Below are 19,984 nucleotides of genomic sequence, written 5' to 3'. Positions count from 1 at the left end.
CTCCCTTTCATGGGAAACCCAAATAGTTTGACTTCTATAAATGGTTTCTTATTTTATGCACCTGTGTTTATGGGCACGATCTGGGGAAAAAGCTGGTGAAGGCTGGTGTGGCCATACAGAAGAATTACATTACATCTATATTAATTAGTTCACTGTCTGTTTACCATTGTCTTCCATTGGTTATCCTGTATTCATCGTAGGTAAGTAAATAATAGATTAATTGTTTAATACTTGTTAATGGAGAGAAAAAAACTTAATTTTGAACCGAACTGGGGAAATAATCCTCCCATGACATGGTGAGAGTATTTAACTGTGCTGAAATACAGCCCAAAAGTAATCTTTAAAAACAGAATTGATTTGTCCTGAATACAAAATTGATTCCCAGCGAATTGTCAGTAATTCATTAATTCCTGAATTGGCCTTGTTTTCCCCAGTCCCCTTGGCCTTCTGGCATTACGCTGGGTACTTTCTTGGCATTGAAGCAACATAGTTTATGATTTTCTCTGTCTTCTTAACAGGATTCATCTCCCGAGGTTTTATGTGCCTGATCAGTGTATTTCTAAGACATAAAACATATTACTATGGATATAAATCTCATTGCAGTCAACATATAGACATACTTGAAGAATTTGCGTATTCAGATTTTCAAAGATTGTCTTTTGATATTAAAATCATGAGCATAAATGGAAGTAGGGAATATAAACTGTGTGTTTTTAAGCCATTAACTGCCTGTTCTGGTTATTCCCACGTGACCCTGATGTATTGGAGGGTACAGCTAATGATATAGCCTATCATTGGAGGTTTGCCGAGGAAAATCAATGTATAATGATAATGGTATCAAAATGAGAAATTTATTTGGATCTGTTAACCCAGGGGGTTCTCCAGGTGTGTGACGTTAACTTAATGTAATGGAGACTGACATGAATGTGCGAAAATGAGAATGATAGATAATGATGCCACAGAGAAAGACAAATGGACTGGGGAATTGTTGCTTACTGATAAAGAAAAGTTTTCCTTCAGCAATGCACTCCGACATGAAGGATATTGGAGTAGGTTCTGCAAAGAGGAACAATTTAGTCACAAAAGAAGACATTTTAGCCAAAGAGATTTAAATTATTGCATAGCTCCATTCCATTCCTGTTTGAATGGACCATTTAGATTAATGCAGTGAAAGCACAAATGTAAAACCTATTTTCCAATATATTTGCATAAAAAATACTGTTCTTTGTGTTTATTGTACCAATCTGACTTACAATCTAATACACATTGTCACACACATAATATATACTAGATTTTATGCAGATTCGCAGTTTATTTGCACATTAAAGGCAAATTAGAGTTACACATAAAAGAGATATTAACAAGGTTCTTCTGATATTTTAATATGTTATGGCTTATTTTGTAAATAAGTACAAATGTCTAATTATGTTTTTTTCCCCTGCATTCCACTGTTATAATGCTTTTATTTTTAGAAAAGAAAAATACTATACATCCTCTGCCTCCTCAGCATTATAGAATCATTGACTATACAAGTGAGCATAAATTTGCTATAAAAATTTATACCCGTCAGCTGATTGCTCATGTAAATCCTGCCATCTGGATATTATGCTTTTACACGTACTGAATAATGAAGGTTGTCACACCTATAAAATCAGATGTTATGGGCCAGTGATTATCCCGTAGCACACAATTCCCTCTTTCTCTGGATGACGGGATCAAGTCACATTTATCAGCAAATAAAATCCCTCAAATTGCTTCTTGTTTATTGTTATTGTGTCGATGTCAAATACAGCGCCCAGGCAGTGTCTGCAGCTCAGTAATGTTTAGTATTGAGGATGTTATACTGTTTTTTTTTAATTAATGTAACCTTATGTTAATAAAGTTGCTTATAAAATATTTCAACATATATTTCCTTTAATATAATTTAAATCACTTTATATTGTAGATTGTAAAATAGGATATTGGTGCTATTTGTGAATGTTAACCTTTAAAACAATTTAAATTAGTATTAGCAGTATTTGCGAGTAAGAGGAATTATTCACTCTTAATGGATGGTCTCAAACTTGGTATGATTTATATTTCTGCATGAGAGATGCATCATTGTGTCTCGTTTTGTGTATTTGTATATATGTCTGTTTATATCTATATAGACACTAGACAAATAAATAAACTCCCAAGGCAAATATCCGCTTTTCGAAATCTATTTAATCTCCGAGATAGATCTGCCTCCAAGGTAATTTTCTATATTCCTCAGCCTGAGTTTTAGGGCTCCAATTGAGTTTAAATAAATGTGGTTTTGGAGAAGGTTCTACTAATTTGTATGTGTATGTGTGTGTCTGGGGTCAAGGTGGGGGAGGTCTGAGGGCACATCTCTCTACGAAAAGTGTACACGTAAAAATATTGTGTAAGACATCAAGACATTTAAACAAAATCAAAATGTCAAAGGCAAAACTAAAGAGTATTTGCTACCTTGCATGAGAGAAAGAAGTACGCCATTGAGTTAATTAACGACATTGAATAGAACCCTATTCCTGAACTGGCAGTGATATGTAGGCTTCCAGATCAAATGTTGTTCTTTCAAAACCTGGGTGATAAATGGATAGATAGAGAGATAGATAGATGTCTTATTCAAATGTCCCTGATTAGAACTCGTCTTATTCTAAGTCTGTCAAAAAAAAGCCATCAAGCATTATGCTTAGGAATAAAAAACACATTCAAGTGTTCTAGTGGAGCCGTTAAATGAACTTACAATTAAATAACCTTGAGTATTAAGCAATATGTTCTGCTGAAGAGTTGATTTGCATGACAAAAGTCAGCTTATGTCTCCACACAAACCTTCCAATACTCTTAATAGTACAGCCAAAGCGTACAATATGTTAACTTACACACTTTGAATGTGTTTCAAAATCTGAATAGCCTAGATAAACCGTAAGTGTTCACATTTTCATTAGACACAAGGGGTTATAGGTTAGCAGGGTTTGGGTTGTCACATTGTACAACCAGCAACACTTTTTTGGGCTGGTTGGGGCAGGGGTGGTAAAAATATAAGTATTCACGAACCAGTTTTTATCCACGGCCTGTTTTGTTTTCCCTAGTGGGAATTCTGGACTAAATGGGCTTGTTCTCCAGTCTTCCTTGGCCGTGTATGTATATTTTCAGCGGTAACTCTCAGATGATTTGGCTAAATACGTCACGGTTACGGTAAACGGATGAACAATGTTCTAGTAATCCTTAGTCCTTTAGAATGACGCACTAACTTGTCTGGCAACAACAACCGGAGACAGGAAGACAAGTCAGAAAACATATCACTCTCCTGTGTATCGGAGATGATGCAAGGAGGTGACATGTTGTATGATTCTCAAGAACTGTAACGCGGGGAAGGCCTTCGCTAAGGCGGGCAGGGTGGACGCCTTGTGCACGCGTCCAATTTATCAGCTCAGTGGCTGTGTTGACCAGTGTGTCTGTCAGGAGATTTTCAGGATGGGAATATGTGTAAACGAACCACCGGAGCATAAGAAGGTCCCATTGGAAGCGGGTCACGAAGGTTGAGCCTCAAGGCATTTGCACAGAATTTGTGATAGACAACGGACATGCTACAGTAGCCAGCGTCCAACCAATCATCAGGAGTGGACATGACTCAACTGTCACACTGTATAGCTCAGGAGGACACTGTTTAATTTGTTCTCTCCTCAGAGTATAAGAATGGAGTAGCTCACGTCCCTAGAGCCGGAGGGGGTTCATGTTTGATTTGGATGGGTTTAAGTGGAACAGGCAGTGTGCATGATAATGTTATCTGCAATGTTGATGTGTTTCCATTCACACAATGACAACAAAAGCTGGATAAAGGGGGACTTGAGGACCCCTCTCCCCTTCATTTTGCAAGAAACTAGACCGGTCTAACTTTGAGTTTTGTTAAAAAAAAAATAATATATATATATATATATATATATATATATATATATTTGAAAATGTATATCTCAGTTGAACTGTAGTGTTTATTTCATTTTGTTGTCTCCATGTAACTCTAGTTTACAAGCTTAACTCCTGGAGTTCTGATAAATGGACCTGATCTGAAACATCTGCTGTTTTTCTAGATTTGAAGGAAAGCGTTGTCTTCTTTTTTTCCAACCTTATTGTTATTCAGCACCAATTCTGACCCCTCACACGCAGGGATCCAAGCAGACGAGCTCAGTGGCTGACCATCAGTGATGGAGCGCGTCCCTTGAAAGCTAACGGGGTTAGCAGTTGTAATTAACACAAAACTAATGTGTCAGCTCCCTAACAGCCTGGTCACCCCCAAGCACTTGATTCATTTATAACACCTTTAATCACTGGTGAAACATACAGTACATATAAGAATGTATGTTTTAGGGAAACTAAACAAAACGTGGAACTTTTTATATACATCAAAAATATGTATAAATTCCTGGATTTTACAATATTAATGTTTAAGAGAACATTACGAACACTATGTTAGCTGAGTTGCATCATATAGAGATGCACTTTCATGTTTGTTTTTCAGTATTTCAGTACAGCAACATGGAAAAAGATACATCCGTTATTTAGTTGCCACCAACAATATGTCTAGCTGTCAGTGCTTGATGTGCTTCACACGTATTGCTGGCTATGCTTTTTCGCTGCTCAAATCCTGGCTGATATCCGTGTTCAGATTATAAACTTCATTAGACTGCTTGTTTTAGCATTTTCTCATTTTGTTCAGGTCGTTATCATTAATGTCTTTTCGCGTGATCGCTGTACAAAGTAACGGAGGGACCGTTTTCATACTGAATATTTACAACCCGGAGAGGTTTGCTACAAGCCCCCAGGGTGATTTAGCAGCATGGAGTGATAAGAACTTAATTAAACACCTATTGTCGAATTCCGAAAATTGTTATAGCATGACCGAGACAATGACTTGAGACTGTTAGTGTCCGAGTAGAGACCGTGCACTCGATTGTGTGCAAATCGTTGAAAGCGTTAGACTACAGAACTGCTTCTGCACAAGGCAGTAGGCTACGTTGCCACCAAGTGGATATTAGGGCAAACTGTTTTTTGTATCAACCCCCCTTCCCTGTTTTTGTAGTCTGGTATACAGCCTTGAAGACATTAAAACCAAATTATATCTTCAGTGTGCTTTGAAACTGACACCATCTTTGAAACACCAAACCAGTAAATTATTTACAAATGTTCTTGTGCAAACACATCTGTGTCCCTGTGGAACTATAACCAATTATATAATTATTTGGGACTTTTATTTCAGGTTTTAAAGCTGTGATTATTGTTTAAATTAAATAGTGGAGAGCTGATTAGGACTTAAGCATTTATTAAAATAGGTGTTCAACTAAAATTACAACCAGCTATCTTTTTCTGATTCAAATACTGTTTTTTATATTATAAAATAACTAAATAAATAAATGAATGCCATTTCTAAATCCATTTGAGGTTTTTGACTGAAAATCTTTTCTCATCAATTCATACGTTATCCCTCGGCATAAAAATAATGTTATCACATAAATATTGTTTTCTTATTACTCACACACTTTAAACCAACACTTTCATGTAGCACCATATACCTATACTGGTTTAAAGAATAGCAATAAAACATCTATGGGCATATCAAAATCACAAAAAACATGGTCTCTCACTTTTACTGTGATCAGCAATAATTGTCCTGGTTTTATCTCTTGGGAAGGGCTAGAGAGCAGAGTTATAAGATGTCACAAATGTGTGTTGGGAAATGATTTGCTTTCTGTTAAGGAATGTGTGTTTTGCTTTGTAAATGCTAAGATTAAGCATTAGTTGTCAGTAAGTGGAGGTTATTAAGAGAAATGTTTCTGGCTGTGACCCAGTAACAGAGGTCTGAACTAAGGATGTGTTAATGTTTCTTCTTGGTAATCTAGGAGGGGATGCAGCGTGTTTGGAAGATGCCTGCGTTTCGCTACAGTACCCAGCTGAGGGATTTGTTCATACTGTATTTGACTAATGACATGTCAACTTTACTACCAGTAAGATTCTTAGTTACTGCCACAGGGAACAGCATAATGACCTACCTTGTGCCTCTGTTACATATATTCTAGGTTTAGTGTTTATTTAAAAAAGGAAGCGAAAGTTGCGTCTCAGAGGGCTAAATGTTAAAACAGATTTGCAACCAAAGGATTAAAAAAAAACACTGCATATCTATAAAGCTGTGATTGTAACATAGTAAATGTATGCCCCCAAGTGGCAGCTTTTAAAAATAAAAATCTTCTGCTGGCACTGCATTTGTATTATTGCTGTGCCGCTCAAACATGCATATACATTAAACAGCGCTGTGCACCTTAAATCGTGCGATCCAAAAGAGAATTATTCCAAATGACATCCATCCTTTTTCACAAATGTGTGATTTTATAAAGAAAGAAATAGAAAACGTTCAATAGAGATTTCAACTTAATAAAAGTATGTTCATTATTATTGAGTGGACATAACTATTATTTGTCTTATACACAGGGGTGTTTCTAGATAGGGTGTAGCACTGCCCCTGCTTATACAGAACAGTAAGGAAACAATTGGACATCACAGATTCCAGGCAATGAATCAAATCCCAGCTGAAGACTAAAGGGCTCATTGCAGGCTGAGCTACTTAGAGTCATAAATTGTCTCCCCAGCCCATTGGGCAAAAATGCAGCAGTAAATAAATAACTGTATTACCCTACATTTAAAAACAAATTTTCTACTACAGTGACTAGTGTTGCCAACCTCGAGCAATATAATAAATGATGATATTACATTTCTAAGAAACTAATTTATTGCGCTTAATCATAGTCATTAAAGTCACTAAACCCAACAGATTTTACTCAGACTTCTAGGACTTAAATATCTGGAAAGATCTTTGATGGATCCCTTATTAATCTTTCTAAAAAATGGATAAGAACAATGTTTCTTCATTCAGGCTGATGCTGCTTTTCAGATTTTTTATTTCAATAAACAAACCCAAATCTTCATACAGACACAGGATTTTGCTTGCTATTTCAAACGAATCGGCTTGAACAGATTTAAAACAGTGGGTTCCCAAGTGTCTCAACCAGAAACCTCGCAAGCTTGAGTCTACCCGTTTACATGCAGGCTATGTCACATGCCATCTGTGCCTAGAAGTCCACAGTGTGGGTAAAGCTGGCTGAGGAATCCCAGGTTGACAGCGCTGCAGAGATTTTGGAGGGTTTCTGTGCTGCTGCAGGCTTGCACAACATTTACTTGACAATTTATCTGTGTTGTACCAGATTGCATTTAAAACAGACATTTGGCCTGGCAAATACCTACTTCTTAAGATGTGCTTTCAGCTCTTACCGCAGGTCAGCTCAGGGAATCAATAGCAACTGAGGTTGAAAATATATTGATGATTGCCCAGCTGACACAAAAATGAATATTTTATAACAATCATTAATATTATTTAGTTATTTGTATTTCCCTCTCTTCCTTCTCTCTCTCTCTCTCCCCCTCCCACTCCCTCTGAGCGGGAGGGAGAGATCTGGATATAGATATAGATATATAATGTATTTATTTTTAATTCCTCAGAAAGTATCATATTATAGCTGAGAAAAAACAACAGTTTCGGCAAAGTCTTCATTAAGATAAACAAGCACACAAAGGTCACTACGCACGAATATAGGCAGCAGCAAGATTTATGCTTGTTGTTTTAAGAAGATTGTATCGGTTACAATCTTTAATTTAGCTTTGCCTATCTCCCTCAAGCCAAGACATTTACGTTCGAAATTATAAGCGCCTTTTGGAGGAAAGCTGTAGAAATAATTAGAATATTTAGAATTGAAAATCATGAATCACAGGAGAGGTTCGGAGTTAAACCAAGGTAGCTGCTTTCACGTTTGTTTTTCCCTTGCGGCGATGGATTAGATGAAATGAGTAATTCATTTTTTAAATATGGGCTTTACTTGGGGATTACTCAACGTCTAAAGATCAAGATTATGCAGATGTTACCCAGTATGTGTTGGAATAAATGATATATATGTTTATAGAAACAGACGGAGGGACCTTTGCAAACTTTTCCAGCTCTGAGGACTGCCCACATAAAATAAATCCATCAACTGGAGCCACCCATTGCAGCAGCTGTGGCCAGTGTGCAGATGCAGTGAATATTGGACGCACACCAATGCTGGAACAGTGGGAATAGTTTTAAGCAATAATGCCGTGTCCTCGAAATAAGCAGATTGAAATTCGGTTAAAGAGATGCATTAGATGAGGGGATTGCACTGATGTTTAATGCAGTTTATTCATCTCTGTTTAGAAATGACAAGTATTGAATGGTAGTAGATCTAAACGAAAATGTTATGTCAATCCCTGTTACTTCTCTTCTCTGTCTCAGCACAAATATAGAGGTTAGAAAAAGATTTCCCAATACTGTATCAGTAACTGACACCAGGAAAGAAAGAAAGGACTTATCAGTACTATGCCATACTAGTTTCTGCACCCCTAGTTTCTGCGATTTTGAGAAGCCAATTTTAGGTTATTTAATTACTCAATTAGAAGGCACAGCTGTAATTCGGAGGGGTTGTTCCAGTAACAAAACTGCAGTTGACGTCTGGAAAGGGAACTGGAACTTTCATTCATAATCATAACCTGGTTTTGCCCGAGATAAATGCCCCCAAAAAGGCAAGCTAATGTTCCTGGCCTTCAAGGTTTCCCAAAACAACTGACTTTTGAAAAATAAGTGGTACATTCCTATCTCAGATGATAACACAGTGGGAAGATGCCATTAATTGCAACCAGAAGATGTAAGGCTTACTGTATGTTTCTCATGACCCCAAAGAAAAGTTGCAGTGCTTCCTGGGTAGGTTGGGCTCCGGCTGTCTCGAAGAAGAGATAATTATTTTGACCTCTGTTAACAAATGAAAGAGGTTTAATTAGAATGATTCATTCACGATTTCTTGATCTTAACTCTCCAGATACATTAAATTATAGTGGGCTTTGTACAGTCTCTGATAATTAACTTCAGTGGAGCACAAAAGAAAGTCCTTTATTACCCAATGGGCCCACATTGAAAATGCAGTACATGCTTGGTTAAAGCAAACTGATTACCCTGGCTGTGTGTGTAGACAGTGTTACATGATTCCTGTTACAGGCATTAAACTGTTATATATCTAATGATTTACACCACTCTCTGTCTGACACTTCATTAGAAGAAGAACAAGGCAAAGGGAATTAAATGAAATTTGTTATGGATTTATTTTAAATTGATTTGTTTTCTAAGGGCTTCTAGCACAGTATCTTAAGTATAATATATTTTTTAGATGAGTCTTGTACTTCATGGTCATTTTCTTATGCATTTGAAATGTATGGTTCCAGATGTACACTGTAGTGATGATTTAATTGAATTAAATTAATATAGGACACTTACTGTGAGGTGCTGCATCCAGTTGTCCTGACAGTTCAGTGTGGAGGTGACTGTGTGAAGGTGTGGACGTGTCTGGGAATATGGTTCATGTAAAGGGTACCTCTGAGTGGGAAGCGTCTTATTAAAACATGGATGTGCGATATTTATAGTATCATTATTATAGCAACAATTAGACAGTTGCCTATATTGTGCTCTTAACCACTCTATTGGTATTCCTCATGTTAATGGGGCCCAAAGAGTCATATTGAATCAAGTTTAAGATCTGTGGCAACGCAGCTGTTTGAAATATATAGGTCAGGCCAGATTGTGCACCCAGTCAACTGAATGTGTTACAGCGAGACATGACCTTGTGACCGGACTCTTGGTAACCTTTTTATTTTTTATGTTTTAAACATTCCTGGGATGAATTAATAATATCAAAACATACCATACATTGGACATTTGGAGATTTCTGTATGACTTCAGTAGTGAACAATTACAGTGTTTTTAAAGTTATCATTTTCTGTCTATAGTTGGCAGCGTCTTCCCCATCGAGCAATCAAAAACAATCCATGCTTTGCAATGCCTGCTCAAGGCACCCAATCACCGATTCCCATGACAGCCGACAGCTGCTTAACATAAACTTATGGTTGGCACCACAATACATAGCATATCTACATAGCTCTGATTATAACCAGACAATATTGAGTGGTTATTTACTTTTTCATTCATTCATTCATTCATTCATTCATTCATTCATTCTTTTTAGGCAATACAGCTTCCAGTTAAAAAAACCAATGGTATTATACTTGTAACATGATATATCAAGCTAGACATATGGTTTCCACTCTCAGAAACATCATTAAAAAATCATAAACATGGTTCTAATCAATGGTGCCTTACAAACACAATCATTACAATAATTTAATATTCAATGAAATAATTAAGACATTCAAATAATATTAAATCAACTGAGATGTGTTAAAAAATAATGCCATACTGTCCCATGGATTGAAGAGAGCAAAGGCCCCTATTTAATGTCATGCAATCGCAATTACAATAGACTGTGAGATTAAAAAAAAAAAAAAAATCATGATGCATGCCCTGCCTCTGTAGCTCACATACAAATACATGTGCGTTATCAGTGTTGGTAAAGAGTATTAATGCTCAGTTAATAACTTCTAGGTGAGTAATGACAAGAGGAACACGTTGGCGCTGATGTTGTGCAGATAGTACCTAGTTTGCACAGAAGGGGGTGTGATCAAGGCGAAGCTTCCTGTGGAAATTCCGCTTTTCTGCCATTTAGGCTGTGCTTATTGCTCGGACCGGGGCTGCCTGGCTGGCTGGGAGCGTCGTGTCTTTTAAACATGCAGAGAGAGTGAGAGAGGGGCTCGGCGAGGGGGTTTAAATGGGAAATCTGATGGGCAGCCTGCGGTACAAGGAGCCGAGCACAGTGGAGGAATGCGACTCGACCTGGGAGACGGACTCGGACGACAGCAGCAGCATCCCAGAGACGGGCAACCCGGGGGATTTCAGCCCATGTGGGGACCAGGACACCCCAGCTCCACCACAGGTACCCCCCCGGCCATGTCAACACAGGAGCACGGACATACATGTGTGCATGCGTGTTGACAACTGCTGGGCTCTAGGGAGATGCAGGGTAGCGCATCCGGATCAGTTCGGAATATTGTTGCAGGACTTCAGAGTAGCAATAATGTAACCAGCGTTTTCTTCCAATTCAATGAAACGAATCGGATTGAATACTACAGCACAGGATCCAGTAATAATAATAGCGCATTTATTTGCATCATAGAGGTGGATCAATAGAGAGAGCGTGTTTTCGCGGTTTGCTTGCATTATGATTATTATGATTTCAATACGTATAGTGCTGTCTCTATTCTGCATTCATGCATTTGATTGATTTTCATTACATTTGACTAGTTTGCCTTTCATTTGTATGTTTTTTCCCCCCTTTTACTCAGACCCCTGTATTATTTTGTGTGATTGCTATAATACCGGGGCAGAGGTCTTTGTGGTTTATTTGTGTTTTAAATTCTGTTTCCTGCACATATCACAAGCCCCCATTTGAAACTGATTCATATGCATGTATTAAATCCCTTGATTTAGAACTGAAACATAAGATTTAGCCTATAGCTCGGATTAGAATAAATTACAGAATGAATCCTTCAGAGATGATAGTAGTAGCCGCTATATATAGACCAGCTGCTGACTTGCTGCTTTGCTTTCCCTTCAATAATGCAGTCTTGTGTGAGTGGAAAGGGTCCATCGAGTTTAATGTTATTAAAACAGCATGCGTGTACTGATGCATTTTAAAAAACAGCTACTCATCCGTGAGAGTGCTGATCCAAGCCACTCCATCAAAAATAACAACTTTTTAACTAAGGCAATGCTTCCTTTAATTGCACAGGTAGTAGTTTTGCAGTTTGTATGCCTGGCGTGCTGAATCATATCTCATTCACTTCTCTACACTATTTTTCTTGTCTTTTTTAAAGCAGCACCAGTTCATTGTAGCTCCTTATTTAAAAATTGATTAGTGAGTGTGTTTATGAGCTTAAACTAAGCAGGTTTACCCACATTCACAGAACTAAACTAGGGAATGAAAAGCCTCTGATGATAGCAGGGCTGCCAAGGTAAATCAGAGAAAATATGAGGTGTTTGAAATGCTATGTGGAACTTATTAAAACGGAGGCTTGCGAAAAAAAAAAAAAAACTGTACTGATAAAATATGACAGGAATAATTAAAAGTGCGATGCATTCAATTTCTTGCTCATTTTTTTTGTCTTGCAGTGTGCAGATACACGGGAGTCCTCCTCCAAACTGAAGAGAAGTTTTTATGCGGCCAAGGATTTGTACAAATATCGGCACAGCTACCCAGTATGTTTCCTTTTCCATTTGCTTCTCAGCACAAATACTGTTTTTCTTGTTGTTGGTTAGTCTTTTGTGTGTCTGAGTGGGTCGAGGTTTTTGGAAGGTGACTTGGCCACCATCAGCAAGCGGTGACATTTTTCTTTCCTCGTCATACGTAGGATTAATTCATCTTTCTTGTGTGTGTGTATAAAAGTAAGTGGGTTAGTGTATCTGTTTCAATTTTAACTGTGCTTCTGTTTATACGTCCTAGAACTATAAAGAGCCCAGACAACCCAGCGAATACCGCAACCTGAGGTTCTACTTGAACAAAATTCCTCTGGTTCCTGATGGTGAGCGACTCAACCTCAAAACTTAGGACATCAAACACTCTCATATTGTAACCTTTTTGCAAGTTCAATTAATTGGGAGGCGGAGAAAGCTGTGATCACACTAATCAGATTGAAATTGGTGGAAATGTCCTTTGAAGGCACAGTGAGAGGCTGCGAAACATTTCTTCCGAAAGGGTCGATCCAGTCGTTTTGACAGAAAAACTGGAATTCTTCTCGCAGACTTTGAATTGTAACCCTAAAAACTGATTCAAGCAAAGCTGTCGAGTCAGGATTTAATAATGTTTTATTCTACTTGGGTCCTGGAGCTCCTAATATTTAATTTGTCAGTTACTTAACCAGTTGAGTAAACAGCAAAACAGGTCAGAGTCTTGAACCCACCTCAGTCAGTGGATTCACAAACATTCAAGGGCACATCCATCCAGTCGCCTGTCACATGCTTCGAGTTCATGATGAGACGTTCTTGAATAACCAGCTGAAGCTATCTGCATACTTACTGTATTCGTTATGTACTTCAGATTTAAATTCTTAATCAAAGCTCGTTCTGTGTTTTGGTTTGTTTGTTTCTGTAGGCATTTATGTCGAAGAAATTCTCAACAAGTGGAAAGGGGACTATGAAAAACTGGAGCACAACCACACCTACATTCAGTGGTGAGCCGCTGTTTTGTGTTTGTTGCTTTTTTTCCCCACTTGGGAAGGAAATGAAATGCAGAGACTAGATTGTTTACTAGCCCAATTACCAATGGAAAAAAACATCTTAATTAAAACTAAACCGTAACAGACATATGTCTTCCTTATATATAGGTGTCAACCCAGAGAAGCAATTTCTTTAAAACTCAATACATGTTATGCATAAGAAACAATATATAGCTTTGGATCATTAATTTGTTGTATTTGGTTTTCCATTGCTTGTTTTTTCTTTTGTATGAGCTTTGAGATATATTTACATATCAATTCGCATATCTTTAAATACAACCAAAACACAACTGGGCTGCCTGTGTTTTTCTTTTAATTAAATTTTTAAAAATGGCATCAAGCCAATTAAAATAGGGAGAGAGAGGAGTGGCAGTTTCCTTGCCAGTTTAAAAAAAAATGGTGAACAGAACAGCAGTAAGAAAAAGTATTATTGCAAAGAAATCGGGCCAAAAAAGTTGCAGATTGTTTTAATCTCTTTTAACAAATATTTGTCTTGATATAAATATTGAATACCTTCTGATGTCACAGAATTAGGTTCTAATAGTTTAATAAGGTGCAATAATGAAACCACTCTTCAAAGTCATTTTTATTCCATGTTGGAGGAAGAAAAGAAAGTCTAGGACATGATCCTTATGGTATTGGACAAACATGTTATCTTATTTTGTATTTGACAGGCTTTTTCCATTGCGGGAGCAAGGCTTGAATTTTTATGCTCAAGAACTAACGCAAGATGAGATTAAGGTAACACTATAACAAAGCACTTTACCATTGAAGTATATATGTGATATATAGGGCAATAAACTACTACAGCAGATTTAAAATGGTACTAATTTCCAGGGACCTCTCGGTACACTAAGCAGAAAATAACCTTGCAAAGTATAAATTGCAAAATCGCTGATATACACCTGCAATTCCACCCTCAGGGGGTATCATTAGTAAGGGTTGGCATTTTGTTCATAGTTTTTTCGAATATTGCCTAGTTATACTTGGAAAATAACTCACTGTAATGTCCTCATACGCTACTGTGTGTAAACTCTGTATCAAGAGCAGCTGCGCCCAATATCTGTGCTGCTTTGATCAATAATGGACTTGGCAATACAAAGCGGCAAGCTGATACCGCGGCCCGCAGCATCCGTGCTAAGCCATGCAAGTGTCAGCTGATAAACAGCATGCTTTGGCTGCCACTGTGCTGCAAGGACCCCTGTGGTGTCTTCCGCCCTGCCTCTCAGAGCCGCGGTTATTATCGAGCAGAGGCAGAGGAGTGGAAAGATCGAAAAGAACAAGCAAGACAAAGGTCACAGGAAACAGCGCTGCCTCTGCCTGCTCCAGCTGATTTCTCTGTGTTGTCATTTTGAGTAGTAAATCTATCAAAGAAATGAACTGCTTACGTCATTTATGTCTAATTCTTCTGCCTCACAGGAATTCCAAACCACCAGAGAAGCTAAAAGGCGCTTTCTCCTGGCATACACTGTGATGCTGGATTTCTTTGGGATGAAGCTGCTGGACAAGAACGGAAACGTGGGCCGAGCTGCAAACTGGCAGGACAGGTTCCAGCACCTGAACGAGTAAGCCTTTTTATTTTCACCTCCCAGGGCCCAAAAAGGGGTCAATTTCCATGTCACAAGAGGGCCAGCCTTCAATAAAATAAGAGAATGTGGACACAAGTGTCTGCTTTAAAGCAATCACAGATTAAAAGTTAATTGTTGTTGGTTTGGCACTCCTGTAAAGCACTGGTGTTGGCAACATTGGTGTCCCAGCAATGTTGTCGTTGGAAGCAAGGCATTTGTTTTGGTGTCTTGTTTTCTACTCAAGTTTGATATACTATTGACACAAGTGCTTTTCCTCCTCCCTAATGTAAGGTCTCAGCACAATTATTTGCGTATCACTCGCATTCTGAAGAGCCTGGGGGAGCTGGGATTCGAGAGCTTCAAACCCCCCCTGGTCAGACTGCTGCTGGAAGAGTCTCTGCTGGAGGAGACGGTGCCCAACATGAAGCACAGCGCCCTGGAGTACTTTGTGTACACGATCCGGGACCGAAAGGAGAGAAGGGCCCTCCTGCGTTTCGCCCAGCTCCATTACCGCCCCGCCGAACAGTTCATCTGGGGGCCTCTGAAAAAGAGGAAACCTGGTGCTAGGACGAGTTCGGCTTTGGAGAAAAACGCAGCCAAGTCCAGGCCGGCTAAGGAGCCTGCAGCGAAAATTCCCAGCTCTCCGCGGGTTAGCGGCGACGATGCAGGGAAAGCAGAAGGCGGCGGGAGTGATAAGCCAGAGGAGGTGAATCGGGCAATTCCAGATGGGCCGCCGACACAAACGGAAGAGAAGTACTCTTCCAAGGGGGAGAGAGATCCAAAGGACAGCAAAACAGCTGCTGAAAATAAAGCGAAACATGCCGGCAGTTGCAAGACAAAACCGCAACATGAGGGGAAGATAGAAAGCAAGGGCAGGAATGACCGCAATGAGTACATCGATCCGATTCCCGTATAGTAAAGAGGGAGTCTAAGAAGGAGACGACTGTAGCAATACTTTGTTCAATGCCTTGTTCTTTAGATGTGAAAAAAGGCAGATCATTTCACTTTTAAAGCCTGCCTTCTAGGGCTACACTCACTTTTATATTTCTGTAGTTACGAATTGAAATGTTAGTTATCACCTTTCGCTGTGGGTCTCGACTTTTGGTTTGCATACTCAAATTCATTTTTGTCCTTCAGAAGGATCATAGCACATGCATACAAATTAAAAACTATCCTAAATTTGATATAAGCTTCTTTAAAATGCACCTTTTAATATCCACAGTCTTCCTTTAGAGAGACCAATTTATCATAACTGACAGAGGCTCCTACTTGGTATTTCTGGATATGACGATATAATAATTATCAATAGGATTGTCGTAGTCATGTTCCTCGTAGAAATTGCTTTCCATATTGGTGTTTGACGATAGAAAGATGGATCCAATTGTCAAAGTAAGCCTTCACAAAATGTTAATGGCAGTGTACCGAATAACCACCACTTTTATTAGATAATGTCAATATATCTATTGTTTTTAGGAGCATATCTTTTACAACTAAAGTGCCTCCATTTTGTATGTGTCACAATCAGAGTTCGAAAACAGGGAATTCATGTTAGCCTTTGCCACATTACTGATATAAATTCACGATAGGAGAAAATGTGGCATTTCTTAAGCCAAGAACTGCCCCCCCAACAGAAAAAAAAGGAACTTAAAAAGGAAAAGATTCTAAGCAGCAAACTGTATTTTCTAAATATCATTGTATATGCGCTTAAGATGAAATGGTGTATCATGAAATAGTTCAACATAATCGTCCCGGCTGTTACCGTTCGAGATCCTTAGGGAGAACTGAGAGCAGCGATCGGGAAGCGCTGTGCAGATGGGAGCTGCTGGATTCAAAATGTTTTTTCTGCAAGATGTTTTTCCTTTTTTTTTCTTTTCTAAATGAAATCCCCCGAGGTCTCTTTAATAAATACCTCGCCAAAGGAAAATATTGGGATACTTCGACATGCATTTTTATTCTAAAGATTGAGAGACGGTGGGAATCAGATGGAGGCAAGCTGGGATCGTGTGAAGGTGAAGAAATCAATCATTCTTGTGAAATCAAAAAGTGTGTAAGTTTATAATGCAAATCCGTTTTACAGAGTGTATGCAAATGCGCGAGGGGGTGGTTTGCTCTGCTCGCTAGGTAGGAGTTTTTCTATTCAAGGTTTTGTAAAGATTTTTCTTGTTTACACTTTTGGTTTCTTTATTTGATTTTGAATAGCCTGAATTATTGTGGTTGTTTTTGCACATTTCACAGGTGTGGGAGGCACAGGTTATGCAGTGCATAATCTCACCCAATTTAAGCAAAAACAGACGTACACAGGTAGATCCATCTTTTTGTAGGAAACAGCTTTCTAGCTTTACAATTTATGGTGCATCAGTGTGTGAGCCTTTGGAAGATTTGTAGTCCATGTATGTGCCTAATCTGTATGTTGTTTGATTAAACAAATGTACAGAATGTTGTGCACCTTTATGTTTTAGTACCTATACCATGTATATGTGGTAGTAGTGGTTACGAGTTTCTGAATTTGTAAGGTACAATAATTGTATTTTCTAATTCTGTTATTGTATGGCAGTGTAATGCCAGTATTGTCAAACATGGCAATAGTTACTTTTATTGCTTACTGCTATATTAAACTATTTTAAAACATGATCGTGTGATGTTTCAAGTGGTTATTTGAAATTAAAAATCAGTCATTACTATTATATTAATCAGTGTCATACTATTATATATCACAGACATATGGTCTGAATGGAACGACAGATGGAAATATCTAAGTATAAGATTTGAATCTGACCACAGAACTTTAATTAGGTTATCAGCATTTACACTCTTTTGCAGTTGTGTGGGAGGAAAAAAAAATCAAAATCAGCTCAAATTGTACTGCTTATGTCCTTGTTTTATTTTTTATGTTAATATATTTTAAGACTTTTCATCTAGGATTATCTTTCCTCTGTTCATTTGTTTCACAATTAGCCATAGCTGACTGACAACTACACATCCGGCTTATACAAAGTTCCTGGGAAACATTAAAAGTGCAAAAGGCCACTCCAACATGGCACAAACAGCCAGGAATGAGAACACAGCAAGGTCAGGCTTTTCCTCCCCCATCCATATTAAGTAGGTGCAATTATGAGGAGAAGGTGCTGACATGTATATAAATTGGCTGCAATTTGAGCTTGTTTGCTTACACTTCAGTTTGGAGCGTCAATACACTAAGCAAATTTAAATCTTGCACAGCAGAGATAACCTTAATATAAAGCTGTTAATTATTTTTTCACCTAATGTGCAATATAAACAAAATGTGTTAAATTAAAAATATATATTCAGAGTGCAATGGTCAAGGCTGCTTGCTTTTTCGTCACTGTGTAGGAGAGAGACAATGAAGGCAATCCTGCAGTCTAGTGACCACCTCTAATTCAGAACTTTCCACACATAAAAAGTGAAAATATATATGAGGAACCAATTAAATTTGACCACCTGCATCACATGACATATAGGTTTCCTCTGCCTGATATGTAACCAGAAAAATATTCATAGTGTTAGGCCATAATGTCACTCCACATCTTTGTTGCCTGAATCAGCCTGATATTTTGAGACGCCAGGTGCAAGGTGCAAAGAGAATCGGGGTCTAAAACCTTTGGATTCCTCGGAAAATGTCTCTGCTGTTGGTACTTAGACATGCTTGGAGACTAAATTTAATTTCTAGGCCTGATGCCTCTGTAGAAACTGGCTCCCTGGGTTCCGTCTCGAAACAGCTGGCGTCCTCTGAAAGTTAAGACGCTGCTACAAAGTTAATCAAGCTTTTGTGAGGCTTGGTCACCGACTCAATCTTCCGTAATATTAGATCATTTACTGGGATTGGAAATCGGGACATTCAGTGACTGCATGACAAGAGCCTCACCACAGTCCTCAGCATGGAGGAAGAAGCCATTGTCCTTTCCTGGCCAGTTTAAACATCAGACTGGGGTTTAACGAGAGGAAATCGTAGAACTAGCGTGGCACCCAATGTGATTTTTTAAGAGGTGAAGATAAGTAATACGACATTGGTACTGAATTCCAAGTGCTACCCACATGCTAGCCTGCTAATTAACATTACAGAAAGTGTGAATTAATGCCTGTATGTATTGCACTAATTAGAATTGGCAGATTGAGGCTTTCGAGATGCTGACAATGGGTGACGTCAGATTGGCGCTAACATGCTGTTCCTTTCTGTCCTACTGAAGAGACTCAAAGAGACTCAATAGCAAAACCAAATTCATCAGAGTTCTCATCCACAACGAGGCCGTATTAAACTACAAAAGTCATACAAATTAAAAATAGAATTTAACAGAAGTCAGAATATATTAGGCCACAGATGTACTCCTTCCAACTTGGGAGTCTCAATTAGCTTAATTGATCTAATTATTGGCTCAGTTGCAGGTATTTTAAATTCGCCCCCAACCCCGTGTTTGTTTACAGTGGGAAATGTAAAAGACTCTTGAGTCAACCTGTTTAAACATACTTAAGTAATCCTTGGATTGACCATAAGGTACAATCAATCAAGAACAAGTGTTCCAACTTCTAAATGCTTTCAGTACTTGACAAATTTTGTCGTATTTTTGTCCATTTGAACATTAGTGCAGGGCCTCCTTTTGTTTTCCTTCTCCTTACTATGTCTTAACATTTAAAAAAAAGCACAGGATAAAATGAAAACTACAAGGCATAATTAAACAGTTGATCCTTATCAGAAAATAACTATTTCATATTTCCATCAGATGCCGGCATGAGCCGTTTATCAAGGTGTTCCTTAAATCCTCTGCCAACACCAGTATCGTCTGCCAAAATCTCACAGTCAGACAAATGATCTGTGTGTTGTTATTCACTCATTTATTTTATTATTTATAAAACATGCACTCCTACATTTTCTAGTAGTTTTGTGAATGAGTTTTAGGAATGTGACGCACACTGATAGAATCAAAAATTAATCACAAAGGCATATTGGACAAGAGCTGAAGCGGGTGGAAAGTAGATTAACTGAAGAATGACAACTGTGATATGCTGAGTCCAAAATGCGGGGCTTTGAAGAACCTGTACTAAGGCTACAGCATTAATTAAAACTGCACTTAATAGAACAGGGATTGTCTGAGAGGATAATCCCTACATGTATCATTAAAGAAATC

At 38.3% G+C, this 19,984-nt stretch overlaps 1 protein-coding gene across 1 annotated transcript; it reads left to right on the top strand.

Moving 5' to 3' along the window:
* The first annotated feature begins 10,657 nt into the window (after window positions 1–10,657).
* On the top strand, window positions 10,658–17,474 carry ogfrl1 (opioid growth factor receptor-like 1). The gene is made up of 7 exons (XM_066696956.1): window positions 10,658–10,937; window positions 12,173–12,259; window positions 12,504–12,582; window positions 13,152–13,230; window positions 13,950–14,016; window positions 14,695–14,840; window positions 15,135–17,474. The coding sequence occupies exons 1-7, from the start codon at window positions 10,773–10,775 to the stop codon at window positions 15,757–15,759; spliced, it is 1,248 nt and encodes a 415-aa protein (XP_066553053.1). The 5' UTR covers window positions 10,658–10,772; the 3' UTR covers window positions 15,760–17,474.
* The last annotated feature ends 2,510 nt before the right edge of the window (window positions 17,475–19,984 follow it).

Source organism: Amia ocellicauda, chromosome 23 (assembly GCF_036373705.1).
Source record: "Amia ocellicauda isolate fAmiCal2 chromosome 23, fAmiCal2.hap1, whole genome shotgun sequence".
NCBI lineage: Eukaryota > Metazoa > Chordata > Actinopteri > Amiiformes > Amiidae > Amia > Amia ocellicauda.
The sequence above is the reverse complement of the archived record's forward strand: the minus strand, read 5'-3'. Positions and strand labels throughout refer to the sequence as shown.

Bases quoted from the DNA above. Each gene is read 5' to 3' on its own strand.
- ogfrl1 (XM_066696956.1), top strand. From the start codon at position 10,773: ATGGGAAATCTGATGGGCAGCCTGCGGTACAAGGAGCCGAGCACAGTG. The intron at 12,583-13,151 runs GTGAGCGACTCA...TTGTTTCTGTAG, and splicing joins AATTCCTCTGGTTCCTGATG to GCATTTATGTCGAAGAAATT. The intron at 14,841-15,134 runs GTAAGCCTTTTT...CCCTAATGTAAG, and splicing joins AGGTTCCAGCACCTGAACGA to GTCTCAGCACAATTATTTGC.